General features: G+C 36.3%; 1 protein-coding gene across 4 annotated transcripts in view; it reads left to right on the top strand.

Annotated features, from left to right (window-relative positions):
• Positions 1 to 18,474, top strand: part of ARHGAP29 (Rho GTPase activating protein 29) — a 51,407-nt gene extending 32,933 nt beyond the window's left edge. For 2 of the 4 annotated variants that reach the window (XM_010121808.2, XM_086753611.1), the window contains 19 exons: positions 2,681 to 2,741; positions 3,223 to 3,360; positions 3,630 to 3,694; positions 4,195 to 4,305; positions 4,436 to 4,516; positions 4,771 to 4,959; positions 5,203 to 5,340; positions 6,619 to 6,809; positions 8,620 to 8,786; positions 9,323 to 9,451; positions 9,624 to 9,722; positions 11,217 to 11,380; positions 11,631 to 11,819; positions 11,974 to 12,111; positions 13,938 to 14,170; positions 14,928 to 15,234; positions 15,405 to 15,513; positions 15,879 to 15,998; positions 16,545 to 18,474. In XM_010121808.2, coding sequence (XP_010120110.2) covers positions 2,681 to 2,741; positions 3,223 to 3,360; positions 3,630 to 3,694; positions 4,195 to 4,305; positions 4,436 to 4,516; positions 4,771 to 4,959; positions 5,203 to 5,340; positions 6,619 to 6,809; positions 8,620 to 8,786; positions 9,323 to 9,451; positions 9,624 to 9,722; positions 11,217 to 11,380; positions 11,631 to 11,819; positions 11,974 to 12,111; positions 13,938 to 14,170; positions 14,928 to 15,234; positions 15,405 to 15,513; positions 15,879 to 15,998; positions 16,545 to 17,446 — 3,531 coding nt within the window. In that variant the 3' untranslated portion in view covers positions 17,447 to 18,474. Of the gene's footprint in view, positions 1 to 2,680; positions 2,742 to 3,222; positions 3,365 to 3,629; positions 3,695 to 4,194; positions 4,306 to 4,435; positions 4,517 to 4,770; positions 4,960 to 5,202; positions 5,341 to 6,618; positions 6,810 to 8,619; positions 8,787 to 9,322; positions 9,452 to 9,623; positions 9,723 to 11,216; positions 11,381 to 11,630; positions 11,820 to 11,973; positions 12,112 to 13,937; positions 14,171 to 14,927; positions 15,235 to 15,404; positions 15,514 to 15,878; positions 15,999 to 16,544 lie in introns of those variants that run through there. The other 2 variants (XM_086753610.1, XM_086753612.1) reach the window with 2 other exon arrangements.
• The last annotated feature ends 1,129 nt before the right edge of the window (positions 18,475 to 19,603 follow it).

Genomic DNA, 19,603 nt, shown 5'->3' on the forward strand with positions numbered 1-19,603 from the left:
TTTATCTTGTAATGGCTTTGCAATGCAAATTGTGTTCCTGTAGAACAAGATGGTCCCATATATTGTATTGTGAAGTGATCACTCTTCTGAACATGGGGGTGGGGGAAGAACAAGGCGAAATTAGAATACAGTGAAATGGAGAAGGAATTCTATTTCAAATGTTCCAGAAGTCAGCAGCCTATATTTAAAAACCCTTTTTTGTAGTGTCATTTGCTTTTCCTAATGTGGAAAGGAACAATTATAACTTTTGGAGCAGGTAGGATAATATGGTTCAATTTCTTGGAAATCTGTCTTAAATTTAAGTGCATTTTAATTCAGGCAAATAAATACACATTTAACAAATAAACATTTCATTTTGATTCGCAATTCAGAGAGCAATTTGGAGGCCAACTAGGAGTTGAGTGTTACGAGGAGTTAAATGCAAAATATTTAAGGAGCTGTATTAACTTTTCATTCCTGTAGATGAGTACGTTCAGTGGTTGAACATAGCAGCTAGCTGTATCTTTAAAAGAATAGAGTATAACATTTTGGTCGAAATTAACATGTAAAGGCTTTGAGGGTTAATTAAAGAGAGATATTTTAATTGCCTGTTAAGTTAGAGACCTCTATTTTCATTTTAGCTTTAGTACAACCAGAAGTACAAGGTGAAAGCAAAGATATTTCTTTATTAAAATCAGAAGAGCTTTAGAATATGTTGGAAGAGCAGAGACAGGCATGTCTAACTATGTTTTTGGACCTTTCATTATTCAACAAGCTATTTGAATGCTATTTGATGCTATGTAGATCTGAGAGCATAATAAAGGAGAAGGATAAAATTTGCCTCTGTCAGGGTGAGAGTTCTTGGGTAATGGGGAAAAAAGGCAGAAGAGAGTGGTTAATGTGGAGAAGTGAAATCTCTCTAGAAGTCAGGTGCTTTTTTTTTTTTCCTCCTTTCCTCTTTTGCCTGGGTTCACTGGGATGAGTCATTGGATGCTTGAGTGGGCAAGCTGTATGGGTCAAGTTCTGATAATAAATTGTAGGACACAAGTAAAAGTAGTTGTCCATGTGCTTGCTTTTAAAAAGTGGCATTACATATTTGCAGTGGGGTGAATGTGCATGGGTAAATGAGCATTGATTAGCTGCCCTAAGTAGATTGTGTGCCTGAATTACTGGAAAGGAGTGAATAGTTCTCAGGACTGAAATTATTTAGGTCTTACAGAATCAGAAATAATTTTTAGGACCAGAACTTCTACGTGCCTCCTGAGTTAATATTAAGTATGGGTTTTTTCTTCTTCTTACTTGTTCTTCCCTAACAACTGTATGCCTCTTTAAAAATCTACTTGAAAACAATAATACTTTACATTCAAATTAGAACTGTGTCTGGGAATGTTCAGACTTTCTGTGCAACTGAATATTGATCCATTTTTAAATTCAGATTTTATTTATTTATTTAATTTTTTTACTGTTTGGTTGGTAGATAGCTTTGGATGGATTTCCCACCTGTTTTGAAAAAGCCCTTCCATTTTATGGAAACTCTGCAGTGTTGTACAGGAATTGTACTAGTCTTCCTTCCACTCCCTTCCACTTTGTTAGGAATGGGGCTGTTCTTTAGACTGTAGTTTGATTCTGTTCAATGTAATTCATGATTAATACCTTGCATGTTTTGGTGTATGGAAAAGCTGCTTTTGCTGTGAAGTAAACAGTTATTGTTTGAGGGATTTTTGTGATTTATGATCAGTTTCCATTTATATTTTTAAAAAGGAACAAAAAAGAACTACTTGCATCATTGTTACTGTGCTCCATTTTAGCTTTAAGTCTGAAAATAAAACGGCACCAAAATCTAAAATGGAAACAAGCTGTTCTTTTCAAGCTTAAGGCTACTTTGCAGCTATTTCTCAGCCTTTGTCTTCTGCTTGCTCTCTGCTTGTGTTTTCAAGAGTAGTTTATTCATTTAAAATGATGTAGAGTTGTGCTGGGTTTTGTTGGGTTTGTTTTTTTTTTTTTTTTTTTTAAGGAAGCGGTAGTTACTAGGTAAACTTCTTATGCACTTAAATTTGTTCAGCGGCCTGGTTTACAGCACAGTTCCACAAATAGTTCAACTTACACAATTAAAGGGGTAGCAAAATGCAGCATGAGGACAAAGGCAGGGATGAAATCTTGTGCTAAATTCCTTTTATTATTGGATTAAATTCTGTCAGGTTGTACTGATTATCAGGGATTCATTAGCAAGTGTTACTCATCAGCTGTTGTGCCTGCAGTGCACACCTGCAAGTAATTTAGGAGAAATCATAACTTTATTCCCTTGAGGAAGAAATACAAGATTCTAATGGCTTGTAGGATTGTTTGTTACATGACATCAGGTCTGTATAAAATGTTTTTTAAAAGAAAAGTAGGAATCTAAGAAAAGTTGGAGGTCACTTAAGTATCAACTCGATTTGTTAAACAATTAACTCATCAAAGCCTTTCAAGATTGTCTATTTAAAGATATATAATGATTCTTTGCTATTTGTTATGTCTCAATCAACAGCTATGGGAGCTTAGAAGATATTGTGCCTTACATGAGAGGGAGTTACAGCACAGTTTGTTGCTTTACCTGCAAAAAAAAAAGGGACAGATGATGCTGTTTATCTCATTAGTCTGTCAGTTCTAGTGAGAGCTTTTCTTCTCTGACTTAATGTTTTTTTTTTTCCTTGTATGTCAGTCTTTTGAGAATCTTTCTGTGGAGTCTGGGGGTTCACTGCATGAAAGAGATGATATTCAAGGTAGGTAATTCATTTAATATTAATAAACATTATTCTGTATCTATGTTTTCATCTTCTTAAATGTTATAAGTTGCTCAGACACTTTTTTACACCTATGCTGCCGTTAAAACTTCACTATAAAAAATTTGCTATTGCAGAGGTTTCATGCATTTGTGAATAACCAACCTGGGTTGCTTTTCACGGGGGCGGAGGGACAGAACCAAGGCCTGAAGCACTTCTGTATGTCATCATATGATTGGTGTTTTGTTGGGTCACTTTCTTTAAGAAAGTTATACTGACCATATGACTACTCCAGACAAAATACTATGACCCTTTAATTTGTTCTAAAACCTCTGTCAGTCCTGTTTAGAGTCAACTAGCATTAAAGACCAACTCAAGATCAGAGCTGCTTAAGTGTTCAGAGTTGGCTAATACTGGCTTTGCTCTCAGTGTGTGATCATGTCTAAAATTCATTTCTTTGGGTTCGATGCTTTATTTTCAGGACATCTTCGAGCAGAGGAGGTTGATAGCATGCTCCTAAGAAATGACAACGGAATTGAATCGGCTCTGTCCTATGCTAAAGCATGGTCAAAATATACCAAGGATGTAGTCGCCTGGGTAGAAAAAAAGCTTAGCTTGGGTGAGTGGCTCTTTCTGGCATTTAATCAGCTTTGTCATGATGAAATTAAATCTGTTGTCAGGCCTCTGTGCTGCAGACTGTCAATAATGTGATTTCTAAATTAGTAGCTGTTCTGCTGAAGTAGACAGAACTATTACACATTTCCTATAATTAAAGGCCTGTAACAAAGTGAAGGTAGTCCCCTCTATCTGTTAGAGGAAGAATATAAAAAGCATTTAGCATGTGGTACAATTGTCAGTGTAAACAGTAACTGTGAATTTTTTTAACAGAAGTGGAGTGTGCTAAAAACTTAGCAAAAATGGCTGAAACTGCTAAAGCTGTTGTTGGACACCAGGTGAGTACATCTTAGGAGCTTTTTGAAAAGTCTTAAATATGTATTAGCTGCCTTGCCCAAAAGTGAAATTTTGGGGTTGTTGAGAAATGGATTTTTAAGTTGATACAGAATTTATTTATACTGTAAATCGCTAGTTAAAAGATCTGTTATATTTTATGTCTTCAGATCCTGTGGAAATTTGGATAAATAAATTTATTTTTGTTGAAAATGCAGAATAGCCTTAGAGTATTCACAATATGTTTTTTTTTTTTCTGTCTAACATCTTGTGTGCTTTGTGATTTGGATTTGCAGACTTTTTTTCATAGTGTTTTCCTAGTAAAATGAAACATAGCTGAGAAAATTAGTCATTTTCTACGTTCATACCTAACTCTGACTTCCACACATATATAAATAACTTTCTAAATTTAATTGAAAATCTGGTTCAATTATACAGCCATTTAGAACGTCTGCATAACTCTACTTTACCTAGAACATTAATGTTTTGTTATGTGTGTTTTTAGGATTACATGCCATTCCAATCAATATTCGTTAATGCTTTCCAAAATGATATTGAGATCAATCAACTTTGGCAACAAACAGCTGCTGCTCTCCAGACTAACAAATTTGTGCAGGTAAGCGTAAAGAAAAAGACCAAGATATTGTTTAGGTTGTTAAAAAGTTTTGTAACAGCACAGATTATTCAAAAGAACAAACTTGCAGCCTATAAGCGTTTTATGTACTCTATTAATATTTCCTATCTAGCCTCTTCTTGGAAGGAAAAATGAGTTGGATAGACAAAGGAAAGATATCAAGGAGCTTTGGCAGCGAGAACAGAAAAAAATGGTTGGTATTTCTTTCATATCTAAGTGTTCAATCTAAAATTCTTGAAAAGGACAAAACTTTCAAACTAGGCTGTTATGTAGTATGCAACTGTCAATTTCATTACATATTTGTATTTGTAAGAGGCTATCTTTCTATGATACTTTGAACTGCAGCGTACAGACCTGTGTGTAACAGCCTCTTTAAATATCACATTAAATAACTGGAAATTTAAAATCATTAGTTCTTTCACTTTTTTCTTTTGTTGCATTCTGCAGCAAGAGCTGGAAGCAGCTCTAAAAAAAGCAAAGTTGCTGTATACACAGCGTCAAGATGAGTATGAAAAAGCAAAATCCTGCACTGCTCGTGCTGAGGAGGAACATCTTAGTTCAAGTGGAAGCTTTGTGAAAGATTTCAGCAAGCAACTGGAAAAAAAACGAAGGCTAGAAGAGGAAGCTCTTCAAAAAGTAAGAGTGTTTTTTTCCTTGCTTTTAAAGTTAAGCCTACGCTGGTTTTACTTGTGCTTTCTCAATGTGACCAACTGAGCAAGCGTTCTGTTCATAATTCTTCATTTTAATCATGCTATGCTCTTTCAGGCTTTCATCCTAAATAGGAACCTCCAATTACAAGCATCTTGTGGGTTTTTGGTTTTCTTGCTTCTAGAATCAAGGCATGTAGTTCATCAACCCTTTATATTGTGTTTTCTCTAGGCTGAAGAGGCCAATGAACACTATAAAGCAAGCATGGCAGAGGTTGAAGAAAAAAGAAATGATTTGGAAAGCTTTAAAAGTGATGTCTTAACACAGCTTCGTGAGCTTATTTACCAGTGTGATCTTACTCTTAAAGCTGTAAGCATGCTTTTTAAAATACATTTGGCACAGATATGTAAATGTTGTTAAGACTAAGAGAAGGACAGAAGTCAAGCCAATAGAAAACGAAGGAAAATTTTTAATGTTTGTGTGTTGTCTATCTTTTAGGAGTTTTTTTTTAAAAATAGGATGTTGTATACATCCTCAGTGGTTTTATTTTGTTTTAGTTTTATGAGCTGTTTCCTTGTAAGAACCCTGACTGCACAATTATTTTAAAATCTCCCTAAGAATATTGATGGCAGTAGTGTTACTCTCTTGCTTAAGAGTTCCTGTAATTTGGCTCAAGCACATAATGGACATTACCAGGCTTCATGCTGCAGCGTGTTAATCTTGATGACAGTCTCGATTGCTACAAGATCTATTGCAACTAATTTAATGTATTAAATGTGTGTAAATAAGCAAAGGATTGTCAAAACAGTGTATCTACATATATGGCTTTTAAAAAAAAATTAAAAGTGCATTATGGCAATAGAAAAGCATGTACATTTTTTTTAGATGAGACAAAAGACAATTTAACGGTGGGGCAGCGGGAGGGAAAATAAAAAAAAAAAACAAGCAAACACGCATCACCCCCTTCGCAAGCAAGCCAAAAGGCAACCCATAAGACCAGTAGAAAGCTTAGATAAACTTACCTGTTCAAGTATATCGAAATCGCAGGCTACTTTACAACCCTGAAGCTGAAGAACCAGCTATACACTGTCCCCCTTCCCTGGTCTCTGCCTTGTGATACAATATTTCAGAAGTTTTATGTAATTTAACAAAGAAAACGTTCAGTTAATCTCTTCTGTCGGGACAAGGAGTTTTGTCCATTTCTTGTCTCAAGGTGATACGGAGCTTATCTGGGTTTGGAATTCCAACTACTTCATCACTGTGGTGGTGACTAACATTTCCTCCAGAGCATGAAAATTGCCTTTTTGATAGCAACAAACCTTGCTGTTTATCATGATCAACCCAAGGTGGGAAGTCATTGGAACTGCCTTTGCTACCTGAAGGATTTAATAACCCAGAGAGAAGAGGAATACTAGTATTTATACTATGGATTAAGTTTTTGCAGTTGACTTTCAGGAATCTTGCACAAAGTCGATCCCTACAAATGCTCTTATTTTCTAGAATTTTTTAGTCTTACTGTTTAAATAATTTTTTAGTCTTACTGTTTAAATAATTTTCTGTTGAGATATTAATTTAGGTTGAGCAAAGTACAAGTGAAATATGTAATAAATTATCTACATATACTGAATTTTTTTTTTCTCCTAACAGGCAACAGTTAACCTCTTCCAGCTACAGCATGCTCAGGTTGTATCTCTTCCAGTTAACTGCCAGTCCCTCTGTGAGAGTGCCAAACTCTATGACCCTGGTCAGCAGTATTCGGAGTTTGTGAAAAGTTTGCCAAAGGAAGGTGTTCCTATTGAATCAGGATCTTTTGAAATCCAGAGTTCCCAGGTTGATGGGTAAGTCCCAAATTATAGGTAGCATTTGCTTGGTTTAGAATGAAATGGTAGACACACATGTTTAACAATAAACCAACATTTTTTTGAGGAATAAAATGAATCCTAGTATTCTTACCGTGCTTTACCATCGTGTATTTCTTTGACTCATCTTTTGGTAGATTATATATAATGTTGACTTTAAAACCTGACTTTGAATTCCAAAGCAGAATGTCAGTTTATGCAATAAGATTTGCTAAAACATTGACAATTGTTGTGCAAGAGTTGACTTGTTACTATTTTAATGTAGATACTGGTCAATATGAAAAATGTAAATGTTTAACTCTGTAATGTGATGTGGCAGGAGTATTTGATAATCAGTTCAGAAAGTCTGAGGAAGTACTTTTCCTCTTCTGCAGGCCTGCTGCTACAATGCCTTCTTTCATGTTGTTTGTTTGGCAACTTTTTTGGCAAGAAGTGTTGCTCAATTTCTGTCTCATGCTATGTGACTAAACAAAAGTTTAGAGTCCAAATGTCCCTATGCTGTAACGTAATTATTTTTTCCAACCTATGTGAAATTACAATTTTACTGTTAATCTGCTGAAGATACAGCTTATGTAGAAGTACTGACTACAAGACAAGAAGACAACTACTAGTGTCAGTATGCCAAATGCTTTTCCACCTTTAACTTGTAAAATAGTAATCTTGGCACTAAAGCACCATAGTATCCATTCCAATCTGTGTGTTTCACAGTTCTACAGGAAAGTGTCGTCATCTTTCAAAAGGAAACTAAATACAAAAACCTAACACTTGAGTCAGACTTCTACCAACAAAAGCCAGGAAATTCGAAGTTAAAGCTGAGATTCTTAGTTCTTGTCTGTAAATTTCCTGCCTTTTAAGACTGATTTAGGCTATACTCATAAACTTTGACTTAGAGGGATTTAACTATGCAGCTCCCCAAGAAACTGATGAGCATGAAATTTCAAACTCTTTGTGTGGTCTCTAAGTTATTTACTGCTTAAGATTTATAGGAGTGTGTTTTTTCTCCTTCTCTCCCCACCTTTTGTTTTCTTTGACATGGCTTTGTGATTCTTCGTGTACTTGAAGTGATCGTTTTTATTATTTAGGTCTGCATTTTTTTTAAGGGACAGTAGCTTGGACAAATGCAAATTTTAATGTGTTTAAGTCTTTATTTCCTTCAGCTGGATAGGGTAGAATTGAATAAGGAACAGCTTCCTGAGTGCTGACTTGGCTAGCAGGCCATTTTGTCCACAGAGTACTTCAGCATTTTACGTTAACTGCTGTTAACTGTTTTCAGTCCTTATCTTGAGAGCAGGTTTTCACAATGCACTGACTATAAGCTCTCTGGCAGCTTAAACATATTTTCTGTACTTTAAAAAAAAGCACAGCATTTTAACACCTATATGTTTATATGTGTTGATGACGGGCAGCAAACCTTTTGGAGGAAAACATAAAAGTAGGGTGCAATAGCCTCTGAATTATTCTAGTCTTTAGATAAACAGATTTGCTGTTTTTTTGAAGTCTGCAAAATAACAGTTCCAATACCTTGCAGAGCTGTGGAAAAGCTGACTTAGATGGGGGGGGGGAGAGCGAACATTGAGAAATCACATATATTTAATTAAAAATAAATTGCCACCCCCTTTTTTTTTTTAATTTGGGCTTTAATAATTACATGCTAAATATGTATGTTCATAAACAGTAATTAAATTAAGCATTTTTTAGTGCCCAGGGATAAAAAAAAATTGCTTTTCGTTTAGTTCTTATTCATTTAATTATCTTATTCACTCTTCAAATTATTTTCTTCTTTCTGAAGGGTTTTTAATAAGCAGTTGACCAACAGTGTCCATACGTCACATGGTAACTTATCTCAATGTTCAGGAGATTTTCCTGCACAGACGTTAGATGATGTAGGAAGCCCAATTTATCATCGTTCGCAAAAGATTGGAGAGAAGAGATCTTCCAGCAGCACAGATATCCAAGGTATTCCTTCTGTATTTCATCTGGAGTTCAGTCTCTAAATAAAAATACCAGAAAAAACAGGTGCTTGATGTCTCACTGTCAGAAATGTAGCACTGAAGGGGTTAAAAACATGTATTTTAAAGTTTGAAGCCTATAAAAAGTCAGGTACTTGAGCATAAGGACAAATGGAAAACGACCTGTATGTATACCTAGATTTTTTGGCAAGAAAAGAGGTGAAATGCAATTCAAACAGCAATTACTGTCAAGCTCAGTGTACTAAACTATTTCAATTAACTTCAGCAATTTTAAATCTATTGTTTTTTAAATAACTATGTTGAATTCAGGTCTATTGCAAAAGCACAAGTGTCAAGTTTCTCAAATTCATTTTCTTACATCCTGAAGCTTTAACAGGAATATATGCTGTGGGATTTTTTCACTATATTGCATGTTTGTTTAACTTTTGGAATAATTTCCTATTTTGAATATGATCATAGTCTTTAAATAAAAATAATATAATTTTGTCACTGACACTTGAAATTTGTGGATTTTTTCAAAAGCAATGCGAGGGCCACCACCATTCAGATCATGGTCAGTTGGCAACCAGAGTGGAGGAATGTGCAGTGATTCTGAAAGTGCAGGGGGAAGCAGCGAGTCACGATCCATGGATTCTCCATCTGCTAGCCCAGGTACAGCTGCAGTCACTGCTATACTAATTTGAAGTATTTTCTCTGGACTATTTTATATTAATGAAGACATCATTGCTAGTTTAGCAAGTGTTGGACAGAGCCTATAATGCAAATAAGCAATTGGGTGGAACTGGTACTTAACAGCTTTCTGAGAATTTTTCTCATCCTCTAGGGGATTTTAAAAGACGACTCCCCCGAACACCTTCCACTGGTACTATGTCATCTGCAGATGATCTTGATGAAAGAGAGCCACCATCTCCTTCAGACTGTGGTAATGTTGTTTCCATATCTTAAGCCCTCAGAAGAAGGTTTTTGTTGTAGAGTGTGGCTTTTCTTTTTAACGTGTTGAAGAAAAGTACATTAACAAGGCTGCGATTACAAACAGCATTGTTTTTCAATACAGTGTGCATCCACTTGAGGTTGAGAGCTTAAGAATAATGTTCAGGTAATTTTGATGAAGCAGTGCAGAAATGTCTTCATACATTTAGATTAACTGTATGGGTTACACCCATGTCTTCACCTTCCTGAGGAAAATGTAATGATCCACTAACCATTCCCTCCAGACATTTGCATTTAAAATTAGCTACATGACACTGAGGTATTTAAGATCGCCTCTAAACTTTGAAGTGAAATGCACATGTACGGAGAGTTGGTAATTGGCAAATTGGAAAAAGGCCAATCCAAATGTTTAGGGATTTTACTGTCTTCAGCTTAGATAAATAAGTTTCTCTGTCCCAGATTTGACCAGACCATTTCTAATTTTCAAATGAATTTTGACTCTGTAAATACAACGTTGCCACATTGGTACCGAAACCTTAACTGGATTATCAGAAATCATCCTATGGGATGTCTGCAGTACTGCCATAGTAGTTCCAAAATATTTGTGGCACTTGCTCAGTAAAGCCTTTAGGAAATTCTTCAGTTAGTCCTTATTTCCTAAATGTATACTTTGCCTTCTAGGAATGAGCCTGTGGTTAACAATACTAATATAGATCCAGGCTTAAAGCATGGCAACATGTTAATGAATGCAAACTTTCACTTGGAGTGGCATTGTTTAATCAATACTTGAGCTTTTAAGAAGCTTTCTGGGTAATTAACTGTATGTGTTAATTTTAAGTTTTTATTTGTGAAACAGTATTTTGCTTCACAGAGTTGCTGCTAGCATTTTAAGTAAATTGCTTGAAAAAAAATTGTTCACAAAAAGCACCAGTTGCTATTCTGTTTTAGAATCCAAAAGATATTTTGTTGCTATCATAGGAGACTGAGTATCAGTGATTCTTCTTTTATTTTATATGGGTTCTGGTGTGAGTGTCTGTTAATTCTTTCCTGCTGTGAAGTATGCTTCTTTAAGCATTCCAGAAACACTGGAGTCCAAACAGTGATGTCATCTTTCATCCTCCAGTACAGGATTTTGGAATACATAGAATGAAACTGTCATGAATGCCTGAACTGCAGGGCAGTTGGAATTAAATGTCCTAATATTTTCACGTGCTGTTAATACAGGAGAAAACGGAAATACTTAAAAATGAAAAACTGATTGTTTGATTTCACTTTTAAGTAAGATTATTTGGTAGTTAATGTGTCAGTTGTGTAATCTGTTACATTGTTTTGCTTCTTTGTAATTGAAATGTTTTTGATTACTTTGATAGTTGCGATTTACTTACAGAATTCTTGTGTTCTGCAGCAGAATTCTTAAAAAATCAGAATAAATACCCTATCCCAATAGTAGATATTAGAATGACTGTAACAGAGAAATTCTCTGCAGGTTTAAATGATCTGACATCTGAAACGGCAAATTCTCCAGGACCTTTTAGAAATGCCAATATGTCTAAAGCAGCACAAACGCACAAACTACGGAAGCTGAGAGCTCCATCTAAATGCAGAGAATGTGACAGCTTAGTGGTATTTCATGGAGCCGAATGTGAGGAGGTAAGTTGAAAAGTAGTTTAAATTGCTGTTTTGGATTTATGTAAAGCTGGGAGTTTTGGAAACTTGCATTATTTTTCTCTATAAAAAGTACAGACTTTGTGGCTTGTATAATCATCATGAACTCAAAGCAAAAGCACAACAGACTAATAAATCTTTCCTTTTGCTCACATATGGGATGACAAACAGCAGAGATATTTCTTATGGTGTCAGATTGTATCAAACCATGTGCTTTTTTTTTCCTCCCCTGTAGTGTTCACTTGCATGCCATAAAAAATGTTTAGAGACTTTAGCTATTCAGTGTGGGCACAAAAAACTACATGGAAGGCTTCACTTGTTTGGAGTGGAATTTGCCCAAGCTGCTAAAAATGTTCCCGATGGCATTCCTTTCATCATCAAAAAGTGTACGTCAGAAATTGAAAGCAGAGCACTGAATGTCAAGGTATGCTCAAGTTTGTTTATAAAACTTAAACATGAACAATCTTAAATTAAAAAAAAAAATCTTTTAAGATGTTAATGCTGTACTGTTGATGTCATCTGTGTTTTATACTTGCTTTTCAAGTTAAAATAGAGTTGTTCTGGTCTTTTAATTTCAGGGCATCTATCGTGTGAATGGAGCCAAATCAAGAGTTGAAAAGCTTTGTCAAGCTTTTGAAAATGGAAAGGATTTGGTCGAGCTCTCAGAACTTTATGCACATGATATCAGCAATGTTCTCAAGTTGTATCTCCGCCAGGTATGTACTTAGAGGTCAGAAGGAAAACCATAGTAGTGTAGTATATTTCTTCAGTCCAAGAGGAAAAAAAATCCTTTTCAGCAGTCGTGCAGCTGAAATTGAGTGCCTTGTATATTTGCAGTAGGCTTCTTTATTTTCATGTGGAGCCTTGTGACAGGGGCAGGGAAAGCTGTGAGATCACTGACTGATGGTATTACGATCTGTATTCCACATGGGCATAATGTCTCTTTAAATATTAGTACCATATGCAGAACAAGTTTTGTTTATCCACTTGTAATGAAGCTTTAATTTCTAAAAGCTTTCTGGTTACTGAATTTGCCTGTCTTATGTGAAGCTTAAAACATTACCGTATTCTTGCTTCCTCCTCCAGACAAATGCTAATATATTGCTGTTAATATATGCTAACAAAAATTTAAACAAATACTTACAATGGTCAAGATGATGCGTTTATTATGGAGGAATTATCCATCTTTTTCTTTCAAAATGGAGCTTTAAAGCTTCTTGATCGAGTTTTCTGAAACAGTTTCAGTATGTATCTGAAAAAATGAGGCTAGGCTTTTGCCCAGTGAAATTACTAAGTCACTCTGAAAACTCATTAACCCTGAAAGGAATAATCCTTAGCTGCATGGTCCTGTCCTCTTTCTTACACTGGCTGTCAGATGAGCATTCCAATCCTATGATCATCACCATTAAGTTAAACGCTTTTGAAAAATTACAAAGCTGTACTCTGCCTACTTATTCAAGTAAAAAGATGGCACATTATATACATCGTACCAGGGTACCAATTTATAGAATCATAGAATCGTTAGGGTTGGAAGGGACCTTTAAAAACCATCTAGTCCAACCCCCCTGCAAGGAGCAGGGGCATCTCCAACCAGATCAGGTTGCTCAGAGCCCTGTCCAACCTGGCCTTAAATGTTTCTGGGGATGGGGCATCCACCACCTCTCCAGGCAACCTCTTCCAGTGTTCCACCACCCTCATTGTAAAAATTTTTTTCCTAATATCTAATCTGAATTTGAGGCACTATGCTGTATTTTGAATAGGGCTTATAATTATAAGTCAATGTGTTTTATTCTGGTCTTATTACTTCCTTTGTAGCTGATGTGTTGGTGTGGTATTTAGGTAAACCTAATTTTAAATGCAGGAATAGTGCTAGAAACATGCTGTTAAGATATTTTTAGACAGAGTCCTGAGTGAAATCCTATCCAAACCTAATTATTAAAACTAATTATTTTGACTTTTATCTAGTCTTCCTAATTTTTGCTTTTATCTAAGCTGAGGTGGTGTAAATAGCCAGGTCAGGTTTGAGGGTTTTGTCTTTTAAAATTATTTTTTTTAATGTTAATTATTATTAACATTCAGTTTCATACTGAGACAGTAATTAAATCACAATTAAAGATTAATGTTACATGGCCTAAAATCCAATTTTAAAAAATGGAAGATAGGCCAAACTTGATACCACATGTAATATACTACCAAAGACTGTAAAAATGAATAGCTGCTCTGTTGTCATGGTATTTGTACATATGCAGTACATAGCAATCATTTTATTGAAATCTGTACCTGTATTGATAAATGCTCAATCCTGAAGCTATTGCAGGAAAGGGCTAGCAAACGATTTCTGGAGAAAGGTGTCAGGAAGAATGGTTTCATTACCTGGGACTGGATTTGACAAATTGTGGTTTGAGCTAATGAACAAGGATTAAACAATGTCATAATCTAAGAAAAGATGCTAGATCAGACAAAGTGGAAGAAAAACAGGAAGGAAACAACAAAGTTAAAATTCAGACTTGAGTATGTTTCTGAAATGTTCTTATTTCTCCAGCTTCCAGAACCCTTGATTTTGTTTCGACTTTACAATGAATTCATTGGACTTGCAAAAGAAAGCCAGAATGTTAATGAGGAATTGGATGCTAAACAAGCTAGCCCGAAATCAAAGAAAAGACAGTCAATCTGTATTGAGCTGAATAGGATTATCATTAAAATTAAAGACCTTCTGAAACAGCTGCCTGTACCAAACTATAACACCCTTCAGTACCTTATTGGACACCTTCACAGGTAAGAAAAGACTTTAAATGCAAACTGATGTTGAAAAATAAACCACTACATGCTGCATGGAAACTCTTGCAACCTTTTGATGACTGTAGAGAAAGAAGTCACATATGCCTTAGACACTGTTCTGTTGCTGTTTCTTTTTCTAATGTAATGAATTCTCAGATGAGAGAAAAAAGGAAATGTTAAGAAATGAGGGTATGAGCTGAGCTCCATTATTCTTGATTCTCTGGTAGTATTGGGGTCAGCAAGTAGTAACTAGTGGCAACTGCAGGGATCTAGGTGTGATTTAAATCAGGATATGACCCAGATAGGGCAGTGATTTGGTGGCTATTAACAGAAAATTGAAACTTGTATCATGTCTGTTAATAATCATTCTCCAATTACATTTCTCTTCTTGTGGTCCAAATGCTGGGTGTGATAAGGATGTACTGAGCTGATGACTGCCAATAAGAATGGGTAATATGGCCACAGTTATATTATTACTTAAAATGAGAGAGATGTTCTTGTCCCCAACCTTAGAAATGTCAAATAGCCACAAATAACATTGACGAAATAGGACATAAAAACACTGTGTAGAAAGCACTTAGTCCAAGCTGGTGTTAAATGCAGTCTGCACTGAAGATTCTCCTGCCTGCCAAATCCACCTTCATTTTTTAAATTATCTTTTGGCCTCTTTAGAAGTAATATGTTAATATCTAAAATATTTCTAAAGTAGTAAAACCCTCTAACTCTTGGGGTTTTCTTTCCCCACTTTATGCAGGGTTACAGAACAGTCTGATGAAAATAAAATGTCAGCCAGCAACCTTGGCATAATATTTGGCCCAACTCTGATCAGGCCACGTCAAACAGATGCTACAGTTTCTTTGTCATCACTTGTGGATTACCCTTATCAGGCCCGGGTAGTGGAGCTGCTGATAACATACTATGAAAAGATATTTGATGTTTCACTGAAAGCACTTCCGAGCACATCTCAGTCTGGAGAAACTGCCATTACAGTCAGAGTTGCTTTATCAGCAGAAGAGAGGGAGCCACAGCAGCAGAGGAAGTCGTTTGTTGCTGTGAAGGAAGTGAGTAACTTTTCTTGTGCTGCCGCAATGTTACCTGTGCCAGCTTGACTTCTGTACCAAATGCTGTAGTGTTTCAGAGCACATTCCTATTAAATCTTTGTGGGCTTTTTTTAAAGGACTGCCTTTCCTTTTGAGCTCTCATTTACTTTTGCTCTGACTTTTATTAACAGGGTACTCTGATAGCTCCAAGTGAAAGCAGAGCTTCAGAAACAGCTGCATTGTTTTTGGAATCAAACAATAGCAAGAATACAAAAGAACAAGTAGATACACCTGTAACTGGTTAGTGTGCTTTTATTGAGTCTTGGGGTGGGTGAATATGTTATGGATGCATTAGATTATAGTGCATGCATCTCTTCAATTTAGACACAAACAAGTGATAAACCGTGCTTATTATTGCTTGATGTGCTATTTATCTTTGTAAGAGGAATACAGAATTAAACCTTTCTAAAGCCTTTCAAGAAACCTGTGTTTATGGAATCAGAGCTTGAAGTATTTGGTAAGAGAGTACAACAGTGTTTTGGTTTCTCTCTTTTAAAAAAAAAAAAAAAGATAATTATGCTGTGACTGTGGATTTCTGAAATCCACTATGATGCTGCAAACCAATATCTAGCAATTAAGATGTTTTGACTGTTGTTTTCCCCCAGAATGTGTATCATTGCCACTCACTGGAATTAAACCAGAAGGCTCTGGGAAGAGTAATTTTCTGACAGAATCATCAGCTACCAGCATTTTGGATATTAATATTTCTGCGCCAAAAGAGCCAGGTTTGCTACCCTAACTATAAATCTCATATAATATTTTTTTCTGTTTTATCTGCCTGTGCTACTATAATGTTTTGTTTTAATGTAAATGTGATTTAATTTACTTTATTTAGGAAAAATATTTAGGAGTAACTATACATGATCCCTTTCCATTATACTGATTTTTTCCACTGGTGTTAGGAGTGCAGTCATGTCCTGTACATTAACAGTGCAACATTCTGAAACATATTAAAACTGAAAATATTCAGGGGTGGGAAAGCACAAGCAAAAAAAAAAAAGAAAAATGCAGTGTTTCTTTGCCTGTTTTCTCCTTAGTGTCTTTCTTAGTTACATTTGTACAGTATGTTTTTTACTGCTATTGAAATGCTAACACTTCGTCACAGTAGGACACTCCTGGTATGTATACAAGGTATGCCTAAAAACTGTTATCCCATTAAAATACCAACTGTCAGGGGATCAATAAAGCTCATATTATGTTGGCAAAAGTCTTGCAGACTTCTCTTTATGGTTGGTGCAAAGATCCAGTCACATGTATTTGTCTGTTTCTAGGTGATGATGTGAGTCCAGCTTCAGAGAGAGACAATGATTCATTTGTTCATCTAGGTGAAGACAGCTGTAAAATTAGTTTATTTCCTGCAAAACCTAACCGTCAGATTACCAAAGTTCCATTGCGGATTCCAAGGACAAAACCAGCTACTCGCCCTGTGAGCCTACCTGTAGACCGAATACTGCCTCCATCTGTTTTGAATGAAAGAAATTCACAAAATGCAGGACCAGTAAGTCCAGAGAAGCTTGGCAGAAGCCCTACTATTGAAGAAGTTTCAGAGGCGAAGGCACTACCTGCTGTTAGTACTGGCTGCAGACTTCCTTGTTACGACACCCAGATGCTGCGAAAAACTTGGGACAAGCAATATAAACAGTATGATATCACAGCAAGGACAGCAATGATCGTGACTAATGTGCCCCAGGAGAATCGAGCAGTTGAGAGTGGAACTGCAGGTGCCTTATCTTCATCTTGCAGCACTGATAACAATTCAGCTAATGCCATTCTTCCTAGTAAGCCATATTCTGTTTCTGTCAGATCAGGAAGGACAGCAACAGAAGGGAATGGTCCTGATGCCAATCCTCTTGCTGCCTTCAGAGCACCAAGAACACTGCAACCACCTCCAGGGACATTTTATAAACCACCCTGTAACAAAGCAAAACAAAATGAAGAGAGTTCTTGTGCTAAAGCTTCTGCACCAACCAGTGCTAGCTCTGTGCTTCACCAGGATAATACTGTAAAACTGGCTAGGAGCTGTGCACTTCCATCAGGTGATTCTGAACAAAACACAAATGAACAAAAAAATTGCTCAGAGGATATTCACCCCACAGACCTGAAGCCTACTTACCAGAGACTGAGACCAAAAAGGATCCAAGAGCTAGAACACAGGGAAGCTCATTTTGTATAGGGTGCAAATTCCTCTTGGACTGTATGCAATCTGTTGATGTTGCCAGTGGAGACTTCCCTTTACCCTTTGCCTTCCCTTGAGAATCCCACTTTTGTGCCATATTTGAGTTATTTTTATATATGCAGCATTTTAAAAATTGGGGGGAGGGCTGGGGAATTGTGAAGGAAATAAGTCAATTTTTTTTGTAATTCAGTAGCCTTTGATTAAGATTTAATGCATTCCCAGTCTAGATACAGCTAATGGGTTCATTGAATAAGACAGTGAGCTTCATTTCATTGTATGGAATGAAGTGCTGATTCACAGACACACAACTATTGCATGTAGCAGTGAAAGAAGCTGTTTTTCATAATGGGAGTTGTAATAAAAATAGAAAGTTTAATGTTCACTGTCTAAGCATAAACCAAAGCTTGTGCTTTGCTCTGTAAAAGCATCTGTCCAGTTTTCTAATCTGTGCAATTAAAGATTTTGCTCCTGAACAGACTTATGTACTGGCCAGCATGGCCCATAATTATGTATCATATGTGTATATTTTAGGCAGATACGGTTATCTGTTGCCAGTTTTCTATGTTGTCACTTTAATTTTTTTTTTTCTTGTACAGCAAGGATGCACTTACTGAGCTTTAATATTCAAAAGTAGCAATCAATCCACATCTGGTTTCCTGTATAGCTTAGCGAGTGGGGCAAATGTGCACAGCCTGTTTTGTCCGGATGCCCTTCTGGAGTGACTGCCTTCCCTAGGCAAATGAAGAGGCAGTGATTTGCTTGCTATAGATCAGTTTCACCACTTAACCTGGTGTATCTGAAATGAAGAGCGTTGTTTCCAAGTTTTAGTGAAAGAGCTGAAAATAACCAAAAATCTGCATTAGTAGGTGCATCTAATGGTTTTCACTTTGTATTAAATGGTTTTTATGTGTACACTGTTATATTTGCTTTAAAATATATTAACTTGTTAACATTTCAGTGACTCTATGGCTTCTATATCTGGATTTCTTCTAACTTATTAAAATACAGACATTTGGCCTTTGCAATAGTATAGTACTCTACTGCATCTGTCTTCTGGGGACGGGGAGCGGCATGAGATTACAATTTGCTTGACACTCTCTCGCATACTACAGAGTTATTTTAGCATGGTAAACCATGTGGACTCTCAGAGGACAGAAAAAGCAAAGAATCACTTTTCTGTTTTTACAATGTAAAAAATACTGGACTTTCCTACTCCATTCACTTTGCCCTTCTTCCCAAATAAAATCCCACACTGCATTCAGTGGATGTAATCTGATTTTAGTTTGCAGAACAAAAGATACTGAAGTTGCAACAGTGAACTTCTGATTCCTTTTCACACTTCCACGGAAGCATGGCTTGTGTTCTTGGCAAAGGCCATGGTGCCACTGGATATTTCTGGCCATACCGGGAGCCATTCCTATCACAGAAAAGCTGTATGATGCCAGATGCTGCTATCTGCCCAGACTGATATTGAGTTGCATAACAAAATAAAATGAGGGATAAAGGCTTCTTGACATAGATGGGAGTTTGTTCCACTTTGAGAATGGGGTGGGGGGAAACTTCACACAACTGGTTAATTAGCAGAAATAACGTAAATGAAATATTTAAGCAGAACCTTATAGCACAGCTGTGAAAAGATGGTGCTGATCAATACAGTTTAGGGCCACAAGACACAAAATGGCTACTTAATTCGTGAACTACCATTAAATCTATTTTCTCACTATGTCTTTAAGTGTCTTAGCATATGTCTAGTACTGAATATGCTAATGGCTAAAGAAATCACAGTAAAAACTATTTGTCTAGTTGGATGGATGGTCTCTAGTATGCTACAGGCCAGGTTACTGAGATGGAGAATTAAGATAGTGTATATTAATCTGTGAGAACAGGCAAATGTTTCTTAACCAAGTCATAATACTGCTTACTACTGGTTGTTTCCATATTGTTTTTTATGTACCATCTGCTTCTGTGTTTTGCTAGTGTGAAAGGTTTCTGCTGTTTTACACATGCTTTGGGTCTTCCATGTTTCCCATAGCCAGGCAGCTACCAGCAGGCTCAGCCAAAAGTGGGAGAGCGCCGCACCCTTCTGCGTCTATCTAGATGAGTAGGTGTCTTAAAAAACCACATTATTTTATGAAAAAATCTTCACTTTGAAAA

Source organism: Chlamydotis macqueenii, chromosome 8, assembly GCF_036417535.1.
Source record: "Chlamydotis macqueenii isolate bChlMac1 chromosome 8, bChlMac1.mat, whole genome shotgun sequence".
NCBI classification, from domain to species: Eukaryota; Metazoa; Chordata; class Aves; order Otidiformes; family Otididae; genus Chlamydotis; species Chlamydotis macqueenii.